Source organism: Numida meleagris, chromosome 3, assembly GCF_002078875.1.
Source record: "Numida meleagris isolate 19003 breed g44 Domestic line chromosome 3, NumMel1.0, whole genome shotgun sequence".
NCBI classification, from domain to species: Eukaryota; Metazoa; Chordata; class Aves; order Galliformes; family Numididae; genus Numida; species Numida meleagris.
In genome coordinates this window covers 20549283-20576429 of record NC_034411.1, presented here as the reverse complement: position 1 = coordinate 20576429, position 27147 = coordinate 20549283, and the positions used below count along the sequence as shown (strand labels likewise).

The 27147-nt window shown below is 42.2% G+C and overlaps 2 protein-coding genes across 9 annotated transcripts in view; one reads left to right on the top strand and one right to left on the bottom strand.

The window, feature by feature from the left end:
• The window catches only part of KCTD3 (potassium channel tetramerization domain containing 3), a 106631-nt gene extending 87922 nt beyond the window's left edge, over nucleotides 1–18709 (top strand). For 5 of the 8 annotated variants that reach the window (XM_021393249.1, XM_021393247.1, XM_021393252.1 and 2 more), the window contains 10 exons: nucleotides 119–309; nucleotides 3690–3805; nucleotides 6577–6664; nucleotides 6794–6910; nucleotides 7655–7825; nucleotides 8857–9012; nucleotides 9996–10092; nucleotides 11470–11654; nucleotides 11751–11889; nucleotides 12219–13471. In XM_021393249.1, the coding sequence (XP_021248924.1) occupies nucleotides 119–309; nucleotides 3690–3805; nucleotides 6577–6664; nucleotides 6794–6910; nucleotides 7655–7825; nucleotides 8857–9012; nucleotides 9996–10092; nucleotides 11470–11654; nucleotides 11751–11889; nucleotides 12219–12804 (1846 nt within the window). In that variant the 3' untranslated portion in view covers nucleotides 12805–13471. Of the gene's footprint in view, nucleotides 1–118; nucleotides 310–3689; nucleotides 3806–6576; nucleotides 6665–6793; nucleotides 6911–7654; nucleotides 7826–8856; nucleotides 9013–9995; nucleotides 10093–11469; nucleotides 11655–11750; nucleotides 11890–12218; nucleotides 13472–13921 lie in introns of those variants that run through there. The other 3 variants (XM_021393248.1, XM_021393250.1, XM_021393254.1) reach the window with 2 other exon arrangements.
• Nucleotides 14323–27147, bottom strand: part of USH2A (usherin) — a 373387-nt gene continuing 360562 nt past the window's right edge. The window contains exons 64-72 of the mRNA XM_021393255.1: nucleotides 26593–26802; nucleotides 24111–24349; nucleotides 23294–23511; nucleotides 21328–21504; nucleotides 20249–20332; nucleotides 18356–18600; nucleotides 16747–16818; nucleotides 16015–16248; nucleotides 14323–14445 (exon numbers count right to left, since the gene is read on the bottom strand). Coding sequence (XP_021248930.1) covers nucleotides 14356–14445; nucleotides 16015–16248; nucleotides 16747–16818; nucleotides 18356–18600; nucleotides 20249–20332; nucleotides 21328–21504; nucleotides 23294–23511; nucleotides 24111–24349; nucleotides 26593–26802 — 1569 coding nt within the window. The 3' untranslated portion in view covers nucleotides 14323–14355. The remainder of the gene's footprint in view (nucleotides 14446–16014; nucleotides 16249–16746; nucleotides 16819–18355; nucleotides 18601–20248; nucleotides 20333–21327; nucleotides 21505–23293; nucleotides 23512–24110; nucleotides 24350–26592; nucleotides 26803–27147) is intronic.

Below are 27147 nucleotides of genomic sequence, written 5' to 3'. Positions count from 1 at the left end.
TTTTTGGGCCTGTCCCCCCCCTTGTCACGGACGCAGACCCTTAGACAATACCGTGACAATAGAGTTGTCTGTTTCTGAATCTTTAACCTCTTCTTTCTGTTACCTTTTGCTCTCCCAGAATCAAAGAATCATCTGGGTGGCAGCAGGTGTTCACAAGTCCCTATCTGGACTGGACAATTGAGCGAGTGGCTCTCAACGCTAAGGTGGTTGGAGGACCTCATGGAGACAAGGATAAGATGGTTGCAGTTGCCTCAGAGAGCAGCATAATCTTATGGAGCATTCAAGATGGCGGCAGTGGCAGTGAAATAGGTAATTGCTTGTTTGCTTTTATTTTATGTTTAACCAGAAAGTAGTTTGTGAACTTACTTTGAACTACGTAGTAAGCATTTTCAAAAACTGACAAATGAAGCCTCCTGTTAGAGCATAGTATTAACTTACTTTTCTGTCATGCTAGAGGAAGTGATCTGCTTACTGTTCAGATACTGACTGATGCTTACTGTTCAGTTTGAGTTTTCCTGTGGAGGAGATGCAAATCAGAATTAAACTTTTCACAGGACTTGCAGTTGAATATAGGCCACAGCATAAGGGAATAAAGCTAACGAGGTAGAAAGCTAGATATTGAGGGATTCTGCTCTTTTCTTGACTTTACCTTATTAAAGCTATATTTCTGACACAGATGATGAAAAGATTTCAGGTCTCTGTTAAATATAGTTAATAAGTGGCATTTAGAAGAAGACAATTTGTTCTTTATGTAACTTGATATCTAGGTAAGGAAAACGTGCTCTGTGCCAACCTAAGCATGCAAGAATTTCTGGTTCAGCTCATTGACGTTGAAGGACACACAGGGAGGCTTTGAAACAGCAAGAAGAGATTTTTAAAAGTAAATGTTCTTTGGTATTGATCTGATGGCTTGTCTGACCCACTGTTGCTCAAATACAGGGCAAGTTTGGGAGGCAGTGAAGGGAATAACATTAGGAATTTCCTTTAGCATAATCCTGGTGTTTGAACTGCTGCTGTCATTCCAGTAATGCCTGTTTTGTCTGCAGGTGGATATTGTTAATAAAGTATGATGGCTGTCACTTTATGTGAACATTTCTCTGAAACTGAATGCTGAAATAATTTGATTTAAATGCATCTTCATAGTTGTAACAATGAGAATTTAGTTTTCAACAAAATGAAAATGACTGAATTAGTTGACCATGAGCCAGCGGTGTACCCGTGTGGTCAAGAAGTCCAACTGTATCCTGGAACGTGTTAAGAAGGGCATGGCCAGTGGATTGAGAGAGGTTATCCTCCCCCTCTACTCTGCTCTGGTGAGGTCACATCTGGAGTACTATGTGCAGTTCTGGGCTTCCCCAAGGCAAACAGGGAACTACTGAGAGAGTCCGGTAGAGGGCCACAAAGATGATAGGGGCCTGGAGCATCTCTCTTATGTGGAAATTCTGAGAGATCTGGGACTGTTCAGCCTGGAGAGAAAAGGACTGAGACTGGGGAACTTAGCAGCACAAATATCTAAAGGGCAAGAAGGTGGGGCCAGGCTCTTTTGGTGATGCCCAGCAACAGGACAAGGGACAATGGGCAGAAACTGAAACATAGGAGGTTCCATCTGAACATGAGGAAAAACTTCTTTGCTTGGAGGGTGACAGAGCACTGAAACAAGCTGCTCAGAGAGGTTGTGGAGTCTCCTCTGGAGATATTCAAAATCTGCTTGGATGCTTCCCTGTGCAACCCACTCTAGGGAACTTGCTTTAGCGGAAGGGGAGGGACTGGATGATCTCCCAAGATCCCTTCCAACTCCTATGATTCTGTGAAATTTATATTCTCGTACATGTGCCTTTAGTTGAAAGATAGGCCTTACTTTAAAGATGATCAGGCAATTTCTAGCTCTCATAAGGTTCTGATAACTTAAACTATGACTGAAGATGGCAAAAAAAAAAAAAAGAGGGAAGTAGTTTTGCCAAACAAACTGTACTGCATTGGAGTGACTTGTGAAACCAAGGAAGTTCCACTTTGTCTCTCTTTGGCAGGGGGAAGGGAGAGAGTAAGTGTCGATAGGGTTGAATCTTTCTTCTGACTAAATTGGTCAGAATGTGCAGTTCCTCTTCTGGATAATAGGTTATACTGCTTGGTCTAAAACACCTAAAATATACTTGCATTTAACAACAGTAATAATTTGAATGTAACTGTCTTGCTTTCTTATAGTGGCAAATGCTTACAATCCTTATTTGTGTTAGATTATAGTAGTGTACTCTTGTGAAAGAAACTACTTATTCCAAGCAGTCTTTGGAGCCTGGTAACACCATCCACAGAAAATTGCGTGGGCTGGCATCTTTGTGATAGAGCTCTCCCAGAGAGCGTTCCTTCCTTTCAATATTACTTACATAAGACACTACTGCTGGATTGCTGCTGTAAGCAGTATTTTACTGAGAGAGACCCTTAAGAGAAGAGCCTGTCATTACATATAGCGTTGTCTCCCGTGTGGATGGTTCTCAAGATTGTCGAGCCTAAGCAGGACTGACACTTCAAATTCCTCTAGACCCTTCAAGCTGTCTTCCTTGATTTCCTTGAACCTCATCCTGCTCTGGAGTGATCAATTCTAGTTGTTTCAGTGGATTTTTTATTACTGCTCTTCTCACATGCCCTGTACTGCTGAATCTTATCTGCATCGAATGATTGTACTGTGCCTTAGAAAACAGTTTAGCATCGTAATTAGAACATAAGTACGTATTGAGTTTCCTGAGGTTTCTTGTTGAGGTGTAACAGAGGGCTGCTTCTTGGTTAGGAGTGCCACTATAAACCTCATTAGATTTACAGTACAAGGCTGAAGGTGACAGTTTCCTGGATCGCTTCATTACTGGTGGTGAGACATGGTGTCACTACTACAAGCTGGAGTCAAAATGGTAGATCATGGATTGGTAGCCTGTGAATTCCTCATCAAAGCGAAAGGTCAAGATGCAGCCCTCAGTGGGTAGAGTGATGTGCACTGTCTTTTGGGATAGGAAAGGAGTGATCCTTTTAGATTTCCTGGAACCCAAGCAAACCATCAACTCTGACCACTGCCTTGTGACACTGACTAAGCTGAAGGCTGGAATTTCCAGAGTCAGGCTGGAGAAGACAACCTTGCTTTTGCAACACTGCGGTGCCAGGCCCTGCACCAGTTTGAAGACCATGAAGCACATTGCTGATTTTGCCTGGAGCGTCCAACCACACACAATGTATAGTCTGGATTTTGATCAGTCCTGGCTGATATTGGTGACTATGTTGAAAAATAGTGTTTTGTAGCAGAGAATTTGCTCTGTTAAACAGTGTTACTGTGCTCTTTGTATCTGTTGTAGTTTCCATGGAAATAAATGGGAGGCATTTTTTCGGAGTGGTCTACGTATATAGCCTGTTCAGTATATCTAGTTTCTAAAATGTGTTTTGAGACAACCTCTGTTTAATTGGACTTCAAACAAAAAAAGACAAACACAAAAACACCATCGTGATGTCATACTGCCATTTAATTTAATGGAACTGTTTGCTGGTTGAATGGTCCCCAGCTCACAGGGAACCCAGTTTTGATCATTATTTACTTACTACTATAATATTATGTTGTTTTTTTATTATTAATACTGGAAATATTCCATTGTTGTTATTTTTTATCTCTTTATTTCAGATGAGCTTCATAGATGCTTTTTTTTTTTTTGTAGGAGTGTTCAGTCTTGGAGTCCCTGTAGATGCTCTCTTCTTCATCGGCAACCAGTTGGTGGCTACAAGTCATACAGGGAAAGTAGGAGTGTGGAATGCTGTGACTCAGCACTGGCAGGTGTGTTCAGTTTGATTCCCTGAATCAATTATTATAATCTATGTCTTTCTACTAAAAGAGAATAAAAATATCTGAAAGCAAGTGGGAAGTGCTTATTATAACGGGATGTTTGGTGATACTACCAAACATGCTTTTTAGATGTGCAGATACAAGGACCTGGTAAGGTTTGGAGTAATAAATGTCATCTGTGTGTACGTTTTAACTTCCTTGTGGAGTACTAACCTTTTTTTTAAAACAAACAACAACAACAAAAAAAACACCAGTATTATAATATAAAATAAAGAACTTTTAGAGAATGTGTGGAAGTAATTCCTGAACCTCCAGAAATAAAAAGGAAACATCAAAAAAAGAGCGATCTCTGGAGATCTCAATGGGAGACTCTTCTTTGATAGAAATATATGTGGTGCTTTAACAATACTTGTCTTACATTTGAGTGCTTCTGGCTGCACTGACTTTATTCATTTTGTCAGAGTGCATGTTATAGGAAGAAATAGATAGAATATATAGAGAGAAATAGAAAGTTTATATGACTCTGAGAACACAGTTGAGCATTCATGTGACTAACAAAGCTTGTAACAGGGTTGGATCTGCATCTTTCAGGTACAAGACCTGGATGCAGTAAAAATTGAAAAATTGTCTTGCAAATCTCAAGAGGCAGAACTGACCTGAGGCTGACTCCCATGTCTGCTGCTGTTTGCTGGCTAAGTTCTGATTCAACTCTTATGTGACAGTATTGCTAACAAATAACAGATAATAAGCATGGGTTAGCTCTGCTTCTGCAGCGGAGATGGATGTGTTAGGTTGGTCTTGAAGTAAACAAAACAATATTTAAATTGCTGTTGATGTCTTGCAAAATCTTGTCTTAAAATTTAATGGTATGTGACAAACTGGGATTTGACAGGATTTGCTAAAAGAGCAAGTGGTAAGGAATAAAAACTGACGTCCTATGTATCTTTATTTTTCTAGAAGGAGACACAGAAAGTTTTCTAATCAAAATAACAGTTTTGCAATGTGACCAACTATTCCCTTGGTAGTGAAAGCACTTCGTATTTAAGAGTTGAAAGTAGGATTGTCTTATATTCCAGGATGTCACAAAATAAGATTTTTGGATATCTGTTGTGGTTTTTTTCCTAGAGGACAAGAATGCTTCCCTTATTTAAAAAAAAAAAAAAGCTTCAGGGTGCTTTTGGTGGCTCAGGTTCTTCTGTTAAGTATTAATAAAGAAGGTCTATAAGAAGACAGCACTTTTGATCTCCCTGAAGAACCCCATGAATACTTAAGTGGCAGGGTTGTACCACTGATCTTTAGATTTCTCATGAGAATACATGATATTGATGTAACTATTTCTATGACTTGCTGTCGTACTTGCTGAAGGAGGGATGTTTAGAATAGTGTACCAGTGCCCCATTCAGACCAAAACTTGTTTCCTTTCAGATTTTCTTTCCTGGTGCCCTTCTACCTCCTTTTAGAATGGCCCTTTTTAAGTTCTACTTTAAGGAAGCTTAGTTTTTTACAAAGCTATCCTTCATTATACTGTGATTTTTGTGTTTGAGGTAATTTACCCTGAGGATGCAACTCTGACCTCTGTCTATAATTTGTTCTGGCATCTTCTTAACTTGGAGATACGAGCAGATTAGCTGAGATTCTTCTTCCTCTGGCAGTGTTACAGTAGCACGCAACAAGAAGAGGTTTTGGTTGCTGGATATGTCAGTAATGAAATACTTGGTATGGGAGAGATTTAAGAAAGCAGAGTATTTACTGTTACAGAGTAGGAGGTAGCAGGTAAAACAATTGGATTTGACAGACAACTCGGACAGCAAAATGAGGATTCTCACTGGTGATGTTTTACTGTTGCTCTGTTTCCCTAATAAATGGGGAATAGATCACATCATAGCAGATGTAATTTCTGAATCACATCTGGTGTTCTTATCTCAGCTGCAGAAAAAAGGGCTCTCCTTGTTTTCTCTGATCTCTCTGACCTGGTCAGTCACAGTGCTGTTGGCAGCATTGTGGGTCCACTTGTTCAGACCTCTCCTTGTGTTGTTAATGTGTTCTTCAAGGCAGTGAGCAATGTGTTGCATCTGTTAATGGCTTCTTTCCACCTTCATTGGTTTTGTAAACACTTGCAGTTGGGAGAGCTTCCTTATATATTTTTGATCCAAAGAACCATAGAGCATATTGTACCTTCACTGTAGACTCCTAGATGCTGAGACTTTGCTTTTTTTTTTTTTCCTTTTTGCTCTTGTCCTGCTTCTTTAAATCAGTCTCCAAAAAAAAAAAAAAGATTTTGCAGGGCAAGACACTTTTTGTCTCCTATTTATGGAGATTTTAGCCTGTAGCAGATATATGGAGGCTAGCAAGAGGATACGAGAACTGCTGACAGAGAAAGGCTTAAAGTTTCCCTGCCCAGCAATCTCCAATGGAGTTTTTAGAGCGGGGGAAAAAAGGATAGGACAAAGTATGAAGTACACTCATTTTGCATGTTTGGTGGGCCCTTGCATTTTCAAGATGTGGTTTAGCTTGCAGCCCTCCAAGCTAAGTGCCTTCACACAGGTAAGGATCTTCCACAACAGCTATGATGCTTCTGCTGAACTCTGTAACTTAAGATTTGGTTTTCTGGAGAAGCATAATGAGGCATCTACCAGCATTACTTCAACAATGCTATTGTGTGTGAGAGTGTGCACAACAGCTTCAGAGCAGTACTTGGTCTACTCTGGGGTATTTGACAAAATGTCAAGTCTGACTTGATTTGTTTCTTCTGTTTGCAATAGGTTCAGGATGTCGTTCCTATCACAAGCTATGATACTGCTGGGTCTTTTCTGCTGCTGGGCTGTAACAATGGATCTATCTATTATATAGGTAAGAAAGAGGGCAGGGAAGAATAAAAATATAGTGGTACTGAGCTGCTTTGTTCCTCAACTCTTTGGTTGGACTAAGTCACATCAGAACAACTGTCTATTTGGAGGAATAAATATCTTTTTCCCACAGACATGCAGAAGTTCCCACTGCGGATGAAGGACAATGATCTTCTAGTGACAGAACTGTACCATGATTCCTCCAATGATGCTATAACAGCGCTCAGTGTCTACCTCACACCTAAAACAAGTCAGTATTGTATTGTTGTGCCTTAAGCAATGCTGTTTCTTCAGTATTACAGGTTTTTTTTTTCCAGTTGGACTTTCTATTGCTGCTAGCAGGGCAAAAGTAGACGAAGTAGCACTTGCACATAAACAATGATTTTTTTTTTTCCTTTAGTCACCTTAAAATGAATGATGATCTGTGAATGTGACTACACCTCAAATACTGTGGTTTGCTTTTGGGCCCCTCAGTGTAAGAAGGATATTGAGTTGCTGGAGTGTATGCAGAGAAGAACAAAGAAGCTGGTGAAGGACCAGAAAACAAGAGTTACAAGGGGTGGCTGAGGGAACTGAGACTATTTAATCTGGAGAGTGGGGATTAAGGAGAGACCTCATTGTTCTACTAGTACCTTAAAGGTTAAGCTGCAGTGAGGAGAGCGTCAGTCTCTTTTCTCAGGTGACAAGTGATAGGACATAAGGAAACAATCTCAAGTTGTGCCAGGAGAGATTTAGATTGATTTAGATTTAGAATTTCTTCATGAGGAGGGTGGCCAAGTATTGGAACAGGCTGCTCAGGGAAGTGAGGGTGTCCTTATCCTTGGAGGTATTCAAGAGATGTGTGGATATCAACTAAAGGATGTAGTTTAGTGATGGGCTTTGGTAGGTTGGATTGATAGTTGGACTTGGTGATCGTTAAGGTCTTTTCCAACCCAGATGATTCTATGACATAGGTACATATCCAATGGTGTACATGTGTTCTTGCTTGCTGTAGGTGTAAGTGGCAATTGGATTGAGATAGCATACGGCACCAGCTCTGGAGCAGTGAGGGTGATTGTACAGCACCCTGAAACAGTCGGATCTGGGCCTCAGCTCTTTCAGACTTTCACAGTTCATCGAAGTCCTGTTACGAAGATCATGCTCTCAGAGAAACACCTTGTGTCAGGTAATCTTTTTCTGTGTACAGGCCTGCATTGGTGGCTCTCCCTATTTCTGACCACTGAAGTTTTTGTTTGCATTACTACTTAACTTCTTTGTTCCTGTACATGATAGAAATGAGTTTGGACTGATTTTTGGGGGCTTCATTTGCTTAGGTTCTCTTTCTTAAAATGAACATTTCTCAAAGGCATCAGCTTTTAAAAATGCTTAGGGCTTTATTTGACCTGGAACACCTAACTTTTTCTTTTATTCCAGTGTTGCCATTTGTGTAGAAATAAAAGGGTTTTTAAATAGAGGCATTGCTGCCAAGTCCTTCTGTTGTGGGCAAATCCCTTAGGATTTGTCTTGCTTTAGCAACTTTTTCAGGAGCTTTTTGAGTTGCAGCAAAATGTGCACCATGCCCTCTTGGGCCCTAGAAAAAGCTTTCCCATGATTTCAGGGGGTTCTCTGTGTCTCGTCTTCTCTCTGCCATCTCCTAGTCTTTGTTATGCTGCCCTGTCTTACGCTTAGGAGAATGTTTGTTGCTTCCAGAGAAAAGTTAATCTCTCCTCCCACTGGAAGAATTTAAGTCAGAGTCCAGCAAGGACATTGCAGGGGACTGGCCTGCTTTCATTCAAAAACCTCAGTGCCAGGAAAGGGCACGTTTGTACATAAAGAGAAGAGTAGCTGATGAATGAGACAGGAGAGCATTTTTGTATGATGAGGGTTCTGTTGCCAGGTTGTTCTCATTACATGTCTTGTCCTAGCACCTGCACAGAAAGTTGTGTAGGCTACTGGTGCTGACCCACTCAGACCTTAATGTCTGTCAATCATTTGTTCCATCTGCTTAAGGAAGAGACAAAACTTACTTAAGGGAAAACAGGATGTTCACAGCAATCTGTACATTGTTAAATAATTGTCTGGTGTTGCTAGATGACTAAATCCTGTTTGGTCACTCAGTCTTGAAAAACTAGGAAAACTATAATACAGAAAATATTAAAGAATCTTATCCTTGTCATTCTTTGCAAATGTTATTGTACATCTTTTTTTCTTTTCTAGTTTGTGCAGATAACAACCATGTGCGGACATGGACTGTGACTCGGTTCCGGGGCATGATTTCAACTCAGCCGGGCTCAACACCTCTTGCATCATTCAAAATCTTATCCCTGGAGGAAGCAGAGAGTCATGGCAGTTACTGTTCTGGAAATGACATTGGTAGGATGCCCCTCCAATGTGATGTGCTGAGGCTGTGTTTTAACTGGTCTGATGAAGGTTTAACAGAGGCTATAATGTGCTTGTCAGCTGAGGAGCGTATGCTCTTGTATACTGCTGTTCCCTTGAAATGACGGTGGGAATTGGTAATACCTGGAAATGTTGACCATTTAGGCTGTAGAGAGTGAGTGCACTTTTAGCACTTACTTTACTACAGGAAAAAGGAGAAAAAATTTGATCACAAATGCTATACCTTTTCCTTGAGCAACGTCATGTAGCGTTTCACTTTTTTTTTAAACAAGAGAGCGACAAAGCACAGGAGAATGTATTCAAAGCAGATGAATGTAGCAAGGTTTGAGTTAGTTGCAATAGTTCACTGTTCATTTGGTTTTAAATTATGTACATGTGGAAAAATTCTGAAGTTGCTGTGAAGTTTACTGAAGTCCTAAAACCGCACAGGCAAATGATGGAAGCACACTGCTATAGCAAGATATTCAAGGTATGCGTGTCTGTAAATACGAGTAGCTGGGTAGTCTAGATTCTTTTGTGGTCAGAGTCTTGCAAATGAACCTTTGATGAATAGGATGCTGTGTGAAATCAGGAGGGATCACAGGAAATCTAATCAGGCCTTCAGACATCTAGAAGCTGCCAAATAAGATAGTACTTAGTATGGCAACCTACTGTAGAGTTTTGTACTGACATGGTAATTTCTGCAGGAATGTATGGGAAACTCAGGAATGGATGTCCTTTGAGACAAATGAACAGAAAACACTCATAATATTTGTACTTGCAAAGTCTGCTCCTGGATAGCTTTTCCGAACTGTTGGTTATCAGCTATTGGTCATCTTTAGTTCCATGGGCCTGATACTTCAGAATTCCAATAATCATACTAATATGTGATTGGCTCTTCAAGGCTATGTGGGGAAGAGGATGAGGGAGTTGAAACAATGAAACCATTGAAAAAGTGATTTATTTTTTTTCTCTAGGACCCTTTGGTGAACGTGATGATCAACAGGTGTTTATTCAGAAGGTTGTCCCCATCACCAATAAGCTCTTTGTAAGGCTGTCTTCAACTGGGAAAAGGTATGGCCATGTTCAGGGTTTTAAACGGGAAAGAAGCACTACTCCTCAGGTATCAGGGTCTCCCATCCCATGGGACTGCTTGCAGTTGAAAGTTTAGCAAACTTCTGATGTGCTTTACAGCTCTGGCTGAGTTCTGTTCTGTGTGTTTGTGATAGAGCTGTACTTAATGATCTGATATAACCTAGAAACCACATGGCATTTTGAAAAATATGGTTTCAGAGATGCACAACGTGGTGGCTTACCTGCTGAGTTCACAAAAGAAATATTTGTGAGCCTATACAGAATCTGTCTCTCACCCATGGTACCAAGGTAACGCTATATTGCGAAAACTAATGCTGAAGTTGCAGGTGGCAGGGATTATGCTGCTCATGAAGGCAATGGGGAAACATAAACTCTCTTCCTTTGCAGTTGTCTTTGAATATATGAGAACCTTCAAAAATGAGTGGATCAAGTATACAGTTATCTATTTAGGCTTGACTGCATCATACTCTACTACAGTGCAACAGATGAAAAGTTTGCGCATACAGCTACCTTTTCTTCCTGTTCAACTAGGAAAACAGTAGAAGATCAGAAAAGATGATGCATCTCAGTTCTGAGTTCATTGTTGCTAGGCAAGAGATACAATAACTTGAAATGTGGGAGAAAGCATTGATGGTTTAACACTCTTGGCAGTTGAATTGAGGACAGGAGCCTTGTAGATTGCTGGTGTGCTTTTTTACTTTTACCAGTTTAGTATGTACTGGAGAATTTTGTTAAATTACTTATTTATTACATATTTATTCCGTAAAAAGTTTAATACAAGGGGCTGTTTAAAAAAAAAAAAAATTGCGTAGAAACATGAGGCTCTGGTGTGGAGTCTGGCTTGATGGCTTAGCTGTGGGAGTCCTTTTCCTCTTGTTCCCTACATTATCTAAAATAAGGAGGGAAAGAGTGGTTGGAGATGCTGCAGTTGTCACAAGACAAAAGTGTGTTGATAACTTTGAATTTACAATCGTTGGATATTTTGCCTGTCTTTTATATGGCTAAATACACTTTCTGCAGGTTAGTTTCCTAGTGTCTAGCATTGGAAGAGGCTGGTTGCTGTCATTCTCCTGAGAGCCTTGGATTTCTTACGCCTGTGGACTGTAAATGGACATTGAATGTAGCGGGGTTCCCTAATAAAAATAAGCAGTAACACTGCAAATGGGAGGCAGCGGGGCAGGGAGAAGGTACTATCTGCAGGTGAGCATCACGTCAGTCATGAATAGGAAGAACTTTTGGCTGGAAGAAAGACCTTTCTGAGGGCAAGTTGATTGCCTCCTCAGAAAATCAAAATAATACTGCTTTCACTGGCTATAGTATGCCAGGTGCAAGCGTTCTTGGTTTTTCTTCCTGTAGAATCTGTGAGATCCAGGCAGTTGATTGCACTACCATCTCATCTTTTACTGTCCGGGAATGTGAAGGATCCAGCAGAATGGGCTCCAGACCCCGCCGTTACCTCTTCACCGGACATTCAAATGGCAGCATCCAGATGTGGGACCTGACCACGGCAATGGACATGGTTAACAAGAGTGAAGACAAAGGTAAGTTGTGTTATGCCAGCTCTGTTGTTGTTCTTCTGTTACCACTTGTATGTGAATAATGCAAATGGGCTCCAGCACTAAGAATGTCTATTTCAGATGTTGGCGGCCCTACAGAGGAAGAGCTGCTGAAGTTGCTTGACCAGTGTGACTTGAGTACATCTCGCTGTGCCACACCCAACATTAGTCCTGCTACCTCAGTAGTTCAGCCAAACCGGCTGCGGGAGTCTAATTCCAGGTAGGTCATAGGGTGGCACCAGCCACCAAAGGTTTTATCCTTCGGGTAGGTGAGGACAGGTTGGGTGACCTAAATGCTGCATGAACCCATGCTATAAGTAAGTATTGTAAACTACGCATGCGCCTCTTGGTATGTTGGTTTGTGTGTGTGCATGATACTTCGTGTTCTCATACAGTACTAAGTGATCTGGAAACTGTTGTGTGGGAATTGAGATGAGTACATTGCTACCCTGGTAGAAGGGGGAGCAGAACGTGCAGGAGAACTGGCTGTTATTGTCAGTGTTCCTATACTGTTTTCTTGTTGGTTTTGTTTTTTTTTTTTTTTTTTGGAAGCCTCCAACTGCAACACCATGAAACTATCCATGAAACTGCTACATATGGTTCTGTGCGGCCATACAGAGAAAGCCCCTTGTTGGCAAGAGCAAGGCGGACGGAGAGCTTTCACAGTTACCGGGACTTCCAGGCTTTCAACTTATCCAGCAAAAGCCCAGTCGAAAAGGCAGCCCCTGTAAATGGGAATTCAAGCCAGACAGAGGCCAGGAAGTCGACAGCTGAGGCCAGTGCAGCTGAGAAGAAGGCATTCTTGACAACACCACTTGAAGTGCGAGGCACAGGTCTGACAGATGCAGGTGGATGTTCTGGTACAGAGGCTCACAGGCTGCCAGAGAGTTCTCTGGATCTCAAAAGACGAGGCCCAGAAGAGGAGGGTGAAGCCAAAGCAGAAAGTAAAAAGAAAACAGGGTTTGAAGGAGCTGGTTTCCTGGGGAGGAAGAAAGTGCCTCATCTGGTTTCTGCACCAGTGCTTGCTGAAGGTGGGCCTGAGTTACCTGGTGCAGCTTCTCCATCACCTACAAAGACAGCTGCTTCACCCCGTCACCGGAAGAACGATTCATCTTGCCAAGACTATGGGTTGTGAAAATGTGACTGGTGGCAAAGATGAGGTGGAGGTGTCCTCTGGCTGCTAGCAAATGTAACACTGCATGTTGTAGGTTTCTTCTTGAATGGGATTTTGTTCCAATAACCAGAATGAAAATTGTGAGGAGGCAGGTTAAGAGGAAGTACCTGGCTGCTGCCAAACACTGGAAGAGTTGTTGACATCACTATGTGGCTTTATGTAACGCTCCAAAAATGTAGTGCGGTACTTGGTTCAAAATGTTGTTGTGCATTCTTGCGTAAACATGGTCAGGCATGTGCGATGTTGTGGTAATGTTGGAAGGGGGAGGGAGGGTGCTAGAGAAATATTTGGTTGACTGGTGGAAGACTCCTTTTAGCCACAGCCATGCATAGGTCTGCAGAGCTGCTGCTGTCATGGCCTGGATTCTGCCTAATGCGCAGGGCTGCCTCTGTAGTCTTGTTTTAGGAGTGGGATCCTTGCTCTGTATGCTGCTGTCTGAAGGCTGAAACGTATTGTCCAGGTAAAGGAGGAAGCTATTTAAAACAGCATATTATATTGCCTCTTTGTCCTAATAAATTGTCAGAAAAATGTTGCTCCTGCTTTCTGAAAATGTATGGTATCAGATGATGGGTTTTGCTGATTGTGACTGAGAGCATGCATAAAAATACGCTTGGCAAAATACACCGAACTGGCAGTCTCTTGAGAGCTTCCTTGTCACTTCCTCAGGAAAGAGGACAGAGATGAATATGGGAGTAGGTCTACTGTCATGGGGTAATAATTCTCAATTACAAGTGCTTTGACATGTTATTTCCTACCTGTGTTTTGCTGGCTGCTTGATGTTTGCTACTGCGTTTGCTGTGGGTGGTGAACAAATTATATTGCATGTAGATTAGTAATACATAAGCAGAAGGGAAAGCTGTGACAGCAAATGTTTAATACAAAACCTCCTCTCCTATCCTCTACCTTAGAAGAAGGGAAGAAGTCTGCGTGGAGTTGAGTATTAATTTATGACTTTTTTTTTTTTTTTTACTTGAGACAGAGGGTCATGGAAGAAGGAGGGAGAGGATGCATAGCATAAAGCAACTCCATATTAATTACTCCATTTGCTGTTTGTTTATTTGATGATGCATGAACACAGATTTGTGATGGAGCTTTGTCAGGCCAAGAAGAGACATGGCTATCCTGCTGGGAAGGCTCCTTTCAGCCATATGCTGTGTTTTAGAAAGGTAAAACATCTTCCTTACCTCCCTTCACCCCCAAATGCTCCTCAGCTGTGAAAGCTGGATGAGAGATGAGGATGAGAGCCTCTGTCTTCATTGTCCTGTACTACTGTATAACTTTGGATTTTCCAACTGTACTCCTTTTTACCTTTCTGAAACATCAGTGCTAACACACAATTTTTATGGAAAAAAAGTTAAACTAACCCCCCCCCACCTCCCACAACACATTTTTAATCTATCTCTTAAATAGTGGGCATGAGATATGGAAACTGCAACCGTATCCCCAGGTCTATGCAGGCTGCTTTTGGCAAGTTACCCACTTTCTGTTTTCTAGAGAGGGTGGCTATGGTGTTCAGAGGTGGGTGTCAGTGAAGGTCGTGTGCTCTTTGGTGACTGTGCTGAAGCCTTTGATGACATTGACAAGATCTTCTTCATCACCGTACTGTAAGGAAAGTAAAAGAAAACAAAAACAATTGTGAGGTACATCTTAAGCTTACAAAATGGAATCCTATTCCTTCAATTCTTACTTCCCAAAATGATTGTGAAACAGACTAGGTAAGTGCATTTCTACTTTTCTGTATGTTTTTTCCCTTTCTCCGAGCATGAACTAAGATCCAAAAGCACTCATGCACCTTACTCCAACACTAGATTTTCATGGTTAATAACAGGTTTTGAAATACACCTCCCATCTTGATGACAGTGAAGGAAATTAGTGTTTATTACAGTAATAGGGAACCTACCCTATCATATCCTGAGCTGAAAGGGACCCAGAAGGATCCATGAAGGTACAGTTGGCCCTTTTGGCTGCGAGGGGACACTTCTAACTCATGCTCTACTGCAGGGCTTCTCCCCAGCCTCTCACCCCCTGAGCCTGTACACATGCAAAATCCTTCACTTACTTGCTCTTGTTCAGCTTCTATGACCTACCCAGTCTTTAATTTGTTAAACTCTCTTTACAAGGCCCCTTATTTAAAGCTTTTCCCTATTTACTATACTCTCTGAATTTATTTAGTCCTGAATCCAGATAATTTTAAAAATAACTAGCCCTAAAGTGGAGCACTGTGGAACTGCACTAGCCCCTGGCCCCAGGCCTGCTACAACCACAGTTACTAAAACCCTTTGTCATGACCTCTCAGTCACTTGTTTTGACACACTTTGACATATAAACTCTGTTTCTATATCTTAAGGACTATATTAGCAGTGTTCTGCAACTATCTGTAATGGTGTTCTCACACCGTTCAGTATATTCATCCCCCAAAATGAGTTAAAAGCCTTGCAGGTTGTTTTTTTTTTTTTGCAGAGTAGCTGAGCACCACACCAACAGAGGCAGTTAGTTAGATTTAGGGAAATCTAAAGCAATGTAGAGAAAGCATCAATAGAAAAGCCCAGTTTTGTATTTTTGAATTTAAAAGGGAGCTGAGCTCAGATTGTCATGGTGGTTGGCCACCGAAAGTGAGAAGTTTGAATTCCCTTGCTCCTACCTTCTGCCCGTTCTGAAGGTTATTGGACCATGCTGTAAACCAGTTCTACAGGGAGCTAAGTATCACGAAGTTGTTAAACCTTAGCAGGTAGTGCAGCAATGGAAACAACACCCGCATAGCAGGGCATGCCTCCAGCTGCTACGCCCACTACCCCCGGACTCCTTTTAGCCCCATGTGGACAGAGCGTGAAGCCTTTTGGTCTACCTTCCTCCTCTTACATACTTGCTGAAATGGGTGGAGAGAAACGCCTTTGAGTGAGTTGGCCAAACAGAATAGATTGGTTCAAAATGCATATTGCTGATAGGCCATGCAGTTATTGGTTCAACAGAAGCACTGGCCAGATATGAAGACTCTTTGCATCCTGTTAGAGCAGTATGTGATGACCAGCAAGGAATTTGGCCAGCTCTTCCTACATCATCTTTTGAAATCCTTCTTGATCCTTTGCTATTTGGACATTTTTCATGATTTTAACATAATTCTAAAAATCACTAACAGCTGATGCACAACACCATGACAGAAGGAGTCCTTACCAAGCCACGACCACCAGCGCGATGATTACGAATAATGGTATCCCAAGGAAATTCATCAACAAAAGACTTCTTGTCATAGATGTCAAGCAGCTGGCTGACACTACGATGAAGAGAGGCTTGGGAATATGTGCGATTTAGTTGGCTCTGACTTGGTCTCCGTCTCCCAGAAGCATTATGGATACCACGGTTACTTGTGGGAGAACCAACTCCTGGAATTTTTGTATCTGCTAGCCCCTAGGAGGAAGCAGCAAACCAGTAAATCCAATGTACAGGGCATCATCCTCAAACACATTAAGCAAAACAGAAGAGTAGTGTAAGAGAACAAGGAAGTCCATGCCTCAATAATGATACACAGATAGGCACAGAAGGGAAAATAAAAAAAGGAATCTTTCCCCCTTGTCAATCATATTATTGAAAAGCAAAAAAGGCCCAACTCTCTGAAGGACTGTCCTTTTTTCCCCCCTCCAGATTTTTTATCCTTCATTAGCCAACAAACAGGTCCAAAGATTTTTGTCTACCAGAATGACAATGCAGTCACACAGTAAGGGCATTAAGCAGTCTTTTAATTACTTACTTCCTTTGGCTCAGTTATACACAGTTACCATGACTAGGAAAATGGCTTCCACTCACCAGAAAAAAAACATGCACTGTAATTAAAGCTGCCTTTCTGCATGCTCTTAGGGTCATCTGCCACATCACACATTTTGCAACACTGCATGCTAACAACTCTACCTCGGAACGCATCCTGTAACTTTTGAGAGTGATACTGCTTGATGAATCAGATGCATCAGCAATAGTCTCAAACTGAGATAAAAGAGAGGGGGGAGAAGCTTTAGGGCAGGGTAAGGTGCAGCACAGGTACAATCTGTTCCTTACACAAGGCTGTGAATTAGTTACAGCTCAGGTTGGGGAGATAGCATAACAGGATGTAGGAGTGGAGAACTGGCAAATACGCACCATGATTTAACTTCAACTGGGCATCAGCTACCGTGTAGGCAGCCAGTATTGCTTGCTGCATGATGTCAATAGCAATTGTAAAAGAAGCAATTTTGCCACTTCAATGTAGCTGTGTACTAATTCTTCAATTGGTGCACAGCACAGTGTTTTGGTTTTTTTTTCTCCTATTAACTCCACAAACTTTTGGAGATAAAAAAAAAAGAAAAAAGGCTAGGAACATAGTATGGAACCATATAGGCATGCCAGCAGCAAGGACATCATAAGTCAAGAGGGATAACACAATATAACAGGCTGTAGAAGTGTAATCAAAACCATAAGACCAATAGAAGAAGCTTCTTATGCTCTCAGCCTTTGCCAGGAGAAGGGGCACACTGGAAATCCCATTGTTTCCAAGAGCTGCTTCACTGAGGCACAGATGCAGCTTCTTGGCACCAAGACAAAGAAGAACAGAATGCGTGAAGGATGCTGGAGTCACAGGAAAAGAAGCGGAGATGTGACAAGAATAGCCTTGGAGCCTGCGCCTGGGAAGAAGTTCTAACTAACTTTTAGTCTTGTAAAATTTTCCACATTCCTCTGTTTCGCTTTTTTGCAAATGGTTAGGATAACACAGCTACTCTGCTACATGATGGAATATGTTCTTTATCTGGGTTTTTACAGAACTCAAGATATCACAATAAAACCAACACTAAGCCTTCCACTTTATCACTCCTCAGCAGCCCTCCTCCTGCCCCTTGACAGTCCCAGTGTGGCTTTATATGCGCAGACTCACATACACTTTGTTAAGGTTCCTAGCTTCTCTCTGGTTGCACTCACTCTCCCCAGACCTTCCTGGCAGCTTGTTCTGTAGCATTCCAGCTGGGTGCTGATAACTAGAAAGAAGTAGAGCCCGTCCCTAAGTCCTGCTTTTGCAAGAGCGACTCATGGTTACCTGACAAAAGACTGTCAGATTGATCCTGGCTAACCTTTCACAACAGACAGTCGGGACCATATGATGCATTCCTCTGAGAAGCACATTTTATTGCTTACCCTTTCTCAAGATACAAAGGCTCTACTGCAGATGCCAGCTAACATCAGGTGCCATCAATGGCTTTGGATTTTCTCTGACTACAGATCTACAGTTTTTTGTAAGGCATCAGCAGCATTTCAGGTCCAGAAATGTCAGGGCCTACCGACCAGCTGCTACGGTGTTGTTTTTGGACTAAGTGCCTGCACCCTGTCTCTCTGTGCCTTCTTAGGAAAAGGGCTGCCTGGTGTACCTACACTGATCAGCATTCAGCTGGGAACTAGGAGTGCAAAAAAGTAGTGGAAGGACAAAGGAAATCTGCAAAGGGCAGACAGACACATAACAGAATGGATACAAGTAATTGTGTTTTGCCCAACCTACCGGATGTGTTTCACCTGTTGAATATACACTCATTGGCGACGTTCTTTTCTGGAGTGGAACTAAAGGAGGTCTGTCTCGTGCATAGGGTTGCTTGCGGACTTTCCTTTGAAGAATTAAGGAGAGAAGAATAGCCAAGAGGATCAAACCTAGAACTACCATCAAAACTGCAAACCACAGCTCATTGTAGAATTTTACACTTTTGGACTCTGCTTTGTCCTTCTCTCCAGGTGTTGTCAAGATCAGACCTGTAAAGAGCAAGAGGGAACAGGGAAGAAAGGGAATGTTATTTCAGAAAGTCATTTAACAATATGCTATCCCTTTCGCCTCTAATAAATTAGGCAGAAATTTAAGTCATTTTGTCGTCATGTGCTTATTTGCACTTATGTTCAAGGTGGCATAATGGTTCAATATGCTGGCGGGCTATAATAAAAAGCTTACTACCCTCAAGAGACCCTGCTTAAAGTTCTGGCATTGCTGCTCAGGCTGGAAATCACCACTGCATCAGCAGCTCCTGAGAAAGGAGGCGGTGGAGGTGGAATGTGAGGAAAAAAAACAAAAAGGTTCTCCAAGTAACCTTGAAGAGTGGAAATGACTATAGTAATTTCAGAGGTACGGACAGAGGACATTCTCTATACCACAATGCCTGTAGCAGCATGCCTGTGCAGTTAAAAAGAGTGGGAGGAAGACTGAACATGAATGATAAATTAATACAAAAGAAACAAAATACAACATGAAACACTTCATTCCTCCTTCCCCTGCCTGTTAGAAATAAACAGCCACTTGGCCCTACTTACGTACAACACAAGCATCAGAAATCTCTGTGACAGAACTGAGAATTGCTTGGTTATTTATTTGCAATCCTACATGCGTATCGCAGCTCTTTGCTAAGGAATTTCCATCACCTTCACTTCCAAGTCTCCACTGCAAGATGCCTGTGGTGCTGATCCAATTTGTAGTAGATGCAGGGTACAACCAGTGGTCAAAAGAATAAATGAAGGTGATGGATATGGGTATACTTCATAATGCTTTTAACAGAGCCTTGCCTGAAATTCTACAGGACAATGTCTGAGAGCATGAAGGGATGTATAAAGAGTAATACACAGTATAAAGAGTAATTACAAAGAGAAGGGTGATCTATTATAAGAAGCCAAACAAAACGCTAACTCGCACAATAAATTAATTAAAAGCAATGTCAGTTAGAAATAGTTTGACTTAACTTTTCATCCTAGAAAACAAAGCAAAAAGGAAACTCAAACATTTTAGTTGTAGGCATCTACTAGTGGACAACACCTGTACTAGGATTTCATTACACTAAACCTGTTATCTTTACAAAACAGGTAAAGGATCTATAAAGCAAGGGTCTGGAGAAATCTCATGAAATTCTCATAAACTGGTCAGGGAAAGACATCCTAGTTGGAACTGCAGACTGTAACAGGCAGGATGATCAAAAGGCATATGTAATGGTGGGTGCAGGGAAGACTTTCTGGTGTGAGTAGCATGCAGGGAGAAGATGTCTATTTTCATTGTCCAACTGAGGAGAAATGGGAGAGTCAGGATTAGAATTCAAGTTCATCTTAATTTTGAGCTAAAAATCTTGAAGAAAGCAGAGAATATTCAGGAAAAAAAAGAAAACATATTTTGGACCAAAAACCCCTATCTAAGATAGAATTATAAAAATAAATCTCAAAGTTTTAGAAAAGATCGGAAGCTGATCATGGAAAGAAATGGAAATCCATTCATGGGAAAAAGGCACATCACCTACACACCTTAAACCCTACAGCATTAAGGAACTACAGATGCCTCAGTCAGATTCCACTCTATCTACTGCATATCAGATTTTTACCACGAGCAGATAAAATCAGTAGGTGATAGGTAATTTCTTCATGTAATTACCAAGTCCATCAGCAGCACTGTACTTGATGACTGGTGTCATGGCACTCCCTTCATCGGTGATGCACGTTACTTGAAACAGAAAAGCTGAGCAAAAAGGAGAAATCAGAATTCTGTAGGTGCTGCTTTTTCACCGTTAACCAGCCAGACATTTCCAGCTCAGAACAACCAAGCGAGCATAGCACATTGCCAAACACAAGCTACTTGAGTCCAAGATTAGAGCCTCATAATTCCTTATACGAGTTTTCAACTTTGAAACCATTAACTATGGCAGAACATAGGGTAACCATCACTATGACATTGCTACAAATTACATTCCTCTTTCAACCCCAGTTCCTCCTTTTTCAATTGTATGTAACCAGCAACTTTCAATTTAATCATCATTGTGCCCCAAATTCTTTGTGCCATTTGTTCACGGCTAATAGGAAATATTAGCATCATAACAGTAACCAGGAAAGTAAAAAATAAATGACAACTCCCTTTAACATACAAAGAAAAACTCTTAAAAAACAGAATTCCTCTTTCTTTTTTGTTTTCATTTTTCCTCTGTTGACAGGATTAGTTTTATTTTAACTATTGCAAGTTTCTGAAAGAGAAACTCCATTTCAAAGCAAGGCCAATTCCAAAAGCTACTGACTTACTCACAGTCAGGCTCCAGCCTTTTGTGAAGCTCATTTCCATGTGTTTTTTTTTTCTAGAGCACAGCCTTAAAGAACAGAATCACAATGCAGCTCCAGGATTTGGTAAAGCTCAGCCCTCACAGTGAACCAAAGCAGGCTCACCCAGTCTGGTAAAATGGTTATTAGCTCCAAGAATTTTTATTTCAAGCATCTGCTTGGATGCAGTTCAATGAATTTGGCTATAGTATTCAACAAGTATTTAGAGGGAGATCACAGCTTTGCCAGAGCTGCTGCTTAGACTCCTTTTCATTCTTCCATCTACAAAGAAAAGCGGTAGCTCCTGTGCTCTTAGTGTGGGACTCCCAGTAAGACTTATTCCTCAGATTTAGCAATAATATTAACAATATTAATTTAGCTCAACGGTCTTTTACAGGGAGGAAAACATGGGAAATTGAAACTGACTTTTATCAGATGTCCTTGGCAAATACAACTCGGTGTCAAAGCCACTGTAGATGCGCTGCCCACTCTCAGTTAACGCATACTCCTTCAGGCGTCCGTTCAGTACGAAAGTGTGACTCCAGTCTACGTGGATGGTTGATAAATTGCTAACAACTGAGAATGGAGCCATATACCGAGGTGCTGCAAAAGGAGAACAGCTCATTTCAAGGCAACAGCCATGGCAGAATTATACAGCAGAGAAAAAGAGGCTCTGAATGATTCAAGCTCATTCACACACACTTTAGCTGCCTCCTATTCATTTATAGGAGCAGATATATAGAAGGAGAAAAGAGGAAGTTGTAGAAGCAAGCCAGCCTTTCTACAACGAGAAAGCAGAAATATCTCATATCTTTAAAATAAAGACCTACAACTCCCCTCCTTTGCCTTTGTGGTATAGCACTAAAACTACACAGATTAAATCCCAACTCAAGGTGCGTTACAGGGAGAAACAGGAGGTTGTGCAAGTCCAGCTGCAGCACGCCTGGCTCCAGCAACCAAACTGGTTAAGGAAAGGACTCTTTCGTAAGCCTGGAGAAATTGCCCAAGATTTTCTAATACATGCACATACATAATAAAAGCAGCAGCAGGCAGAAAAGAAACAGAACTCACTTCAGGGGGGAAGTTTTCTTCAGTTAAGCTCAACAGCTTGCTGACAAAAGACTCCATTTAAGTTTGAGGTGGTCTTTTCTGATGACTTTGTCATTAAACCACCTGCTCACCAGGTGGGGTTTGTTCTTAAGGAAGGTGCTTGTCCAGCTGCACTTCGCCTCTAATTGCCCGCTTTCACTAAACCAAGCCTTCCAGGCAAGAGGAAGGAGACTTTCAGAGTGACTCAGGAGATCCAGTGTAAGTTCAGGAAGGCAAGAAAGGCAGACTGAAAAATGAAGGCTGCAGACCCAGTGGACAGGGGGTTGAAAGTGGCTGTTAAACAATTTTGTTCTGTACATCTCACCTCTTTCCTCCATTTTGAAGTTCATCATCACATTACAGCTTTCAACTTGCAATTTAATAAAACAGCTACAAAGTCTTCTTTATTATTGTGGTCACATTAAAGAAAATCTGGGGCTGTTTTACCCCAGACTTTTAGATAAGAATCCACGCAATGTAGTAGATGATATATTTTTTACAAACTACTCAGCAGAAGTACCTACAGATTTAAATGACATTTCTATAAAAGGGATTCTGAAATCCTGACACCCAGACTAGGTGAGAAAAAGTTAAGATTCTGTTTGCCTAGTCCTGGCAGGCTGAGGTGAAACGCTCCTCTCACCTGTTACAGAATGACTGGCTACAGCGCTATAGATCTTTTCAATAAAAGCTCATATTAGACTACTAGAAATTCAGTTTTGATGGTAAAATCTGTTCTGGCTGTAGGCACAAGTCCTGCACATTTTATTTCCATGCAGACCAGTGGAAGACAACCAGCTTTAAATCACTCAAAGAAAAGAGTGATGGTCACAATCCAGTTAAAGAAAGATTTGCTTACCGTTCCCAGGGATCAAGACTCCCCCAATACTCCAAAAGGAGGGATCTCCATGTACAGATCCTTACCTTATGGCAGCCAGCCCTTAAATGAGGCTTTGGGAGAACCTGGTTCAACCCCTTCCAGTCACACAGGTGAATTGCTTTCATCTGTGCTCCCAGGGCTGGCTGTGTCCTTTCACCAGGTGCACAATCATTCAAGCCATGACTTAGCAAGTCCAATGCACCACCACATGAATTTGAAGTACTGCCTTGTTGCGGCTGGTTAGCAATAAACTTACTACTTCACTATCAGCAAGGATCCAAACATTCAGGTGAAACCCAAGGAAAACTTTAATGAACCTGGCAGAAGTGTGGCATGAATTAGGACAGTGGGATTATTCTTGAAGAGAATCAACAGATCTCTGCCCCATGCAGCAGAAGCAGAAATTTCTGATCTCATACTCACGCTCCTTTTCTGTAGTGAAACCAACCCACTCTGAGGCGCTGCTGCCCATGGAGTTGTAAGACACAACTCGCAGGTTGTAGGTTGTGTAAGGCTCGAGGTTGGATACGTTGGCACTCTGTCCATTTCCTGTATACTTCACCTCAGTTGGGCCAGGGCTGCAAGCCTTTACTGCTGGCTGCAGGTTCAGAGGACAAGCCATATACACATGGAGCTCATAGCTGAGAAGAAAGTGGAGATTTTGATTAATCAAGAGCTTTGATAACATAACATGATCGTTTCATTCCAACCAACCAACCATTTCATCCTGATTGCTGTATGTCTGGCTACCAGACAGAATACTGAACCTGCTACTAGATTTTCTCTTGGAGACTTTGGCCCCAGCTGTAAGATATCTATGAAAAACTGTGGTTGTCAGCCACACTCAAAATGAAACTACTGGTGCCTTAAAAGAGATCAACAGTTCCGCGGATTAGCTAGCGGCCTTACTAACCACAAGATACAGCTGCCTCTTGCAGACAATTGATCTCACCACTCACACTGTGCAACCACAGCTGTTAGACAATGACCTCCACTCCCAGCATCCTCTCCACCTTCATCAATCTCAATATCCTGCTCAGGAGAAAAGCAACTGATTCACATAAACACCTCCTGGATGCTATTTAGGCCACGTGAGATATCACCACCCACACCAGGAAGCACGAACATGGCTATTCCAACCATCCAGAGCTCTCAGCCACATGATTACAATTTACATCCAGGAAGGTTGCTGTGCCACCTCCCCTAGCTGGCTGAAATTCGGCTGGGTTGCAGCTCCCACCTGGTGACAATGCCATTGGGTGACTGAGGGGCGCTCCACTGGAAAGAGGCATTCCTGGAGGTCACGGCACGTATCTGGGGAGGCGGCTGCTCAGAGGGGGGAGCTGGCTGTGTGGTGACTTGGGCCGTAGGTCCTTTGCTGCAACAGCTGAAACAGGTGCAGGCCTCCACACCAATGGAATACGTGGTAAAAGGTTTTAGCCCATGTATTGTCTGCTGGGTGGCAGTCCCTTCTGACAGCTGTAAAAATTAAGGGGGAACTTGTCACAGGGTCAAGCACCACAAGTACTAAATAAGAGTTATCAGGGTAAATTAACTCCAGAAGACAATGAGCACAAGGTTCTGCATGTCCTTTAAGTCTGACATTAATGCAGCTGCTGTGCACTGGGACCTCTGCAGTCATTTTCCTCCCATTATTACAAAGTTAAAGGGCACTGTTCGAAAGAAAAGACCGCGCCATCAGCGGCCCCATAGACTTCTTGAGTTGAGCTGTAAACTCTGTATATCAACTTGTACATGTCATTCTCAGGGACAGAGAAACTGCAGACCTTTAAGGAGAAACACTGGGCTAAGTGGTACTGAAACAAAAAGAAATGAATGTGGAAAAAAGCCGCATGGTAAGTGTGTTAGCAAGTGCCCATGCATATCTCACAAGCTTCCTTGGCTTGGATACTGGAGCCAGCACTACACAGAGTGATAGGCATGTGTCTGGTGGGTCGATTTGCCTAATGGGATAGTGGGCACTCCAGCAGGAACCTCTGAGCAGAGGGCTGACGCATTGCTGCTCCATGCTGAAATGGCTATGGTCCTGGGCAATTCTGTTTGATAGGCAACTCTTCTACACATACCATGGGAAATTTGGCAGTTCTGGCAAAGGAAACTTATTTCTAAACTGCTTGGAGGAACAGCCACTTCACCTTTTTGCTGTAGTCATTTGTGGATACAGTTTATTAAACCAAAATAATCAACATATGTAGAAAACACCAACGGGGGCAACAGCTGCTCCCACAGAGCGCCATGTGACTTAGCAGAGTACAGCGGAAAATAGGAAGGAATGAGTGAAGCAAGAAAAGAAAAGCATTTGATATTGCCTGATGCCAGTGCTAGAGATCAGACAGCAGCATGGCAGGTGTGACAGGATGGAGATGGAAGACCACATGGACACCAGGGAGATGAACTAGCTGAATCAGACATGGACACAGCCAATTGCACTGGGAGGTATAAATGCATGGAGGAATAAATGCGTAATGCGCAATCAGTAGGCAGCTTAAACTCGTGGGCAGGCTTGATGACCTGAGAAGGTGTCCCCAACACTTCCAAGCTGAGAAAGATGATACGAGGGGAAAAAGTCTCAATACTTGCTTCAGACAGATAATGTTACAGATGAAAGGTATTCCAGTATTTTGCACTGATGTGGTGGTAACTGCTCCAGGCAACTTGCACAGCCTTAGTCTTTCCTCACATCTCCCAGTTTTAAAACTCTAAACCCTGCAGGTTTCCTAGCTTAGCTGAGTCCAGTCATGCCTGAACACCTAATGGATTCAGTCTCAAGGGAAAATCACAGCTGCATCTCAACCCTACAAAAGCATCGTCTGCGTTGCTGTAGTCTCCTCACATTTGTTGAGCCTTCTTGGGCAAACACAGAAGAAATAATATCGATCTGTTACCATGGACATACATAAGTCTACTCTTTCTTGCTTCCCAAGTGCCCAACCTAGAGAATGGGAACCCACAAGCTAGACACAGTTAAAACGGAGGAAACATTTGAGGATCACATGGAACCCTCCTCAGTCTGTCTTATGGGCCTCTTTGACACAGCAATGTCCAAGCTGGAGATGAAAATGATTCCACATTTGAGGCTTGGAACCCTCTACTTGGCACAGATACCAAAATGAGGTATTGCCCAGCATATCAGTTCACTGAGATTTGATTGAATAGCTAAGATTTGCACCAAAGATGTCACCATTAAGAACATCTTTTAAGGCGACCTAGACTGAGACACAGAACACAGATGTTATCTTTCTACTTGCACTATTCCTTAGTGCTTTGCCATGCAGTACTTCTCACTAACAAGAAATATTTGAAGGGTAACTCACTTAAAGCATTTTCTTAGGAGCTTCAAACCTGTAGGCTATTCAAAACACACGACCATTTCCTGCTGGCTCCAGTTTCCACCTGCACCATTTGGACTGGCAGGGGCTGTCTGGAAGTATTTCATTTGGACAGTTAGCCATCCCCAAAACAACACCGTTGATTCTCATCACATTGTCACAGCACATTACCAAGTGAGAAAGGTTTGAATGCTGAAGTTAATTCCTTGAGAAGCACATTTAGCTGTGAGAAAGTGTAGGACCCTCTTTGGCCAGAAGAGAGCATTGCAGAGCAGGCAACAAAGGGAGAGCAGACGCTGTTAGTAAGAACTAGCTAATGCTAGAATACACAAGTTAAAATGGAAGTACATAAATAATTTTGGCAATACTTACCACCACCTCGGTCCCTCGAGTGTCATTAGAAAACAGCCTGTAGATACTGACCACCCCGTTTGGCTTAAGAGGAGGGTTGATGTTCACTACGGCCACTGTGGATGCCACTGTGTGGAACAGGGGAGCTGCCAGGCCCTCGGGAGGAGCAGGCCCTGTCCGGCAGCGCGTCCAGCCGCTCGGTGTCCGGCCCGCTGAGTTAACTGACCACACCTTTGGCATACAGAAACAGAGAGACTGTCAGTGAAGGACTCAAGCCTACAAAACCTCCACAGTTCTCTAGTCTGCTAATGCAGCTTTAATTCTGGTAAGAAAGACACAGTATAATGACAACTGTGCAAAATGTCCCTTGTCTGCAGCCCAGTACCTGCACTGATCCCTTGACTTCCTAATAGAAAAAAAATTACATTAAGAAGTAGATTTCTTGCCTCGGGATGCGTGTATTCATGTATCTCCTACTTACCTGAGTTCTCACCGCTGCCTTTGTTGTGCCATGCAAAGAGGATCAACACTGATAACATTTGCAAACAAATCTGAACAAAAATACTGACATCCAGT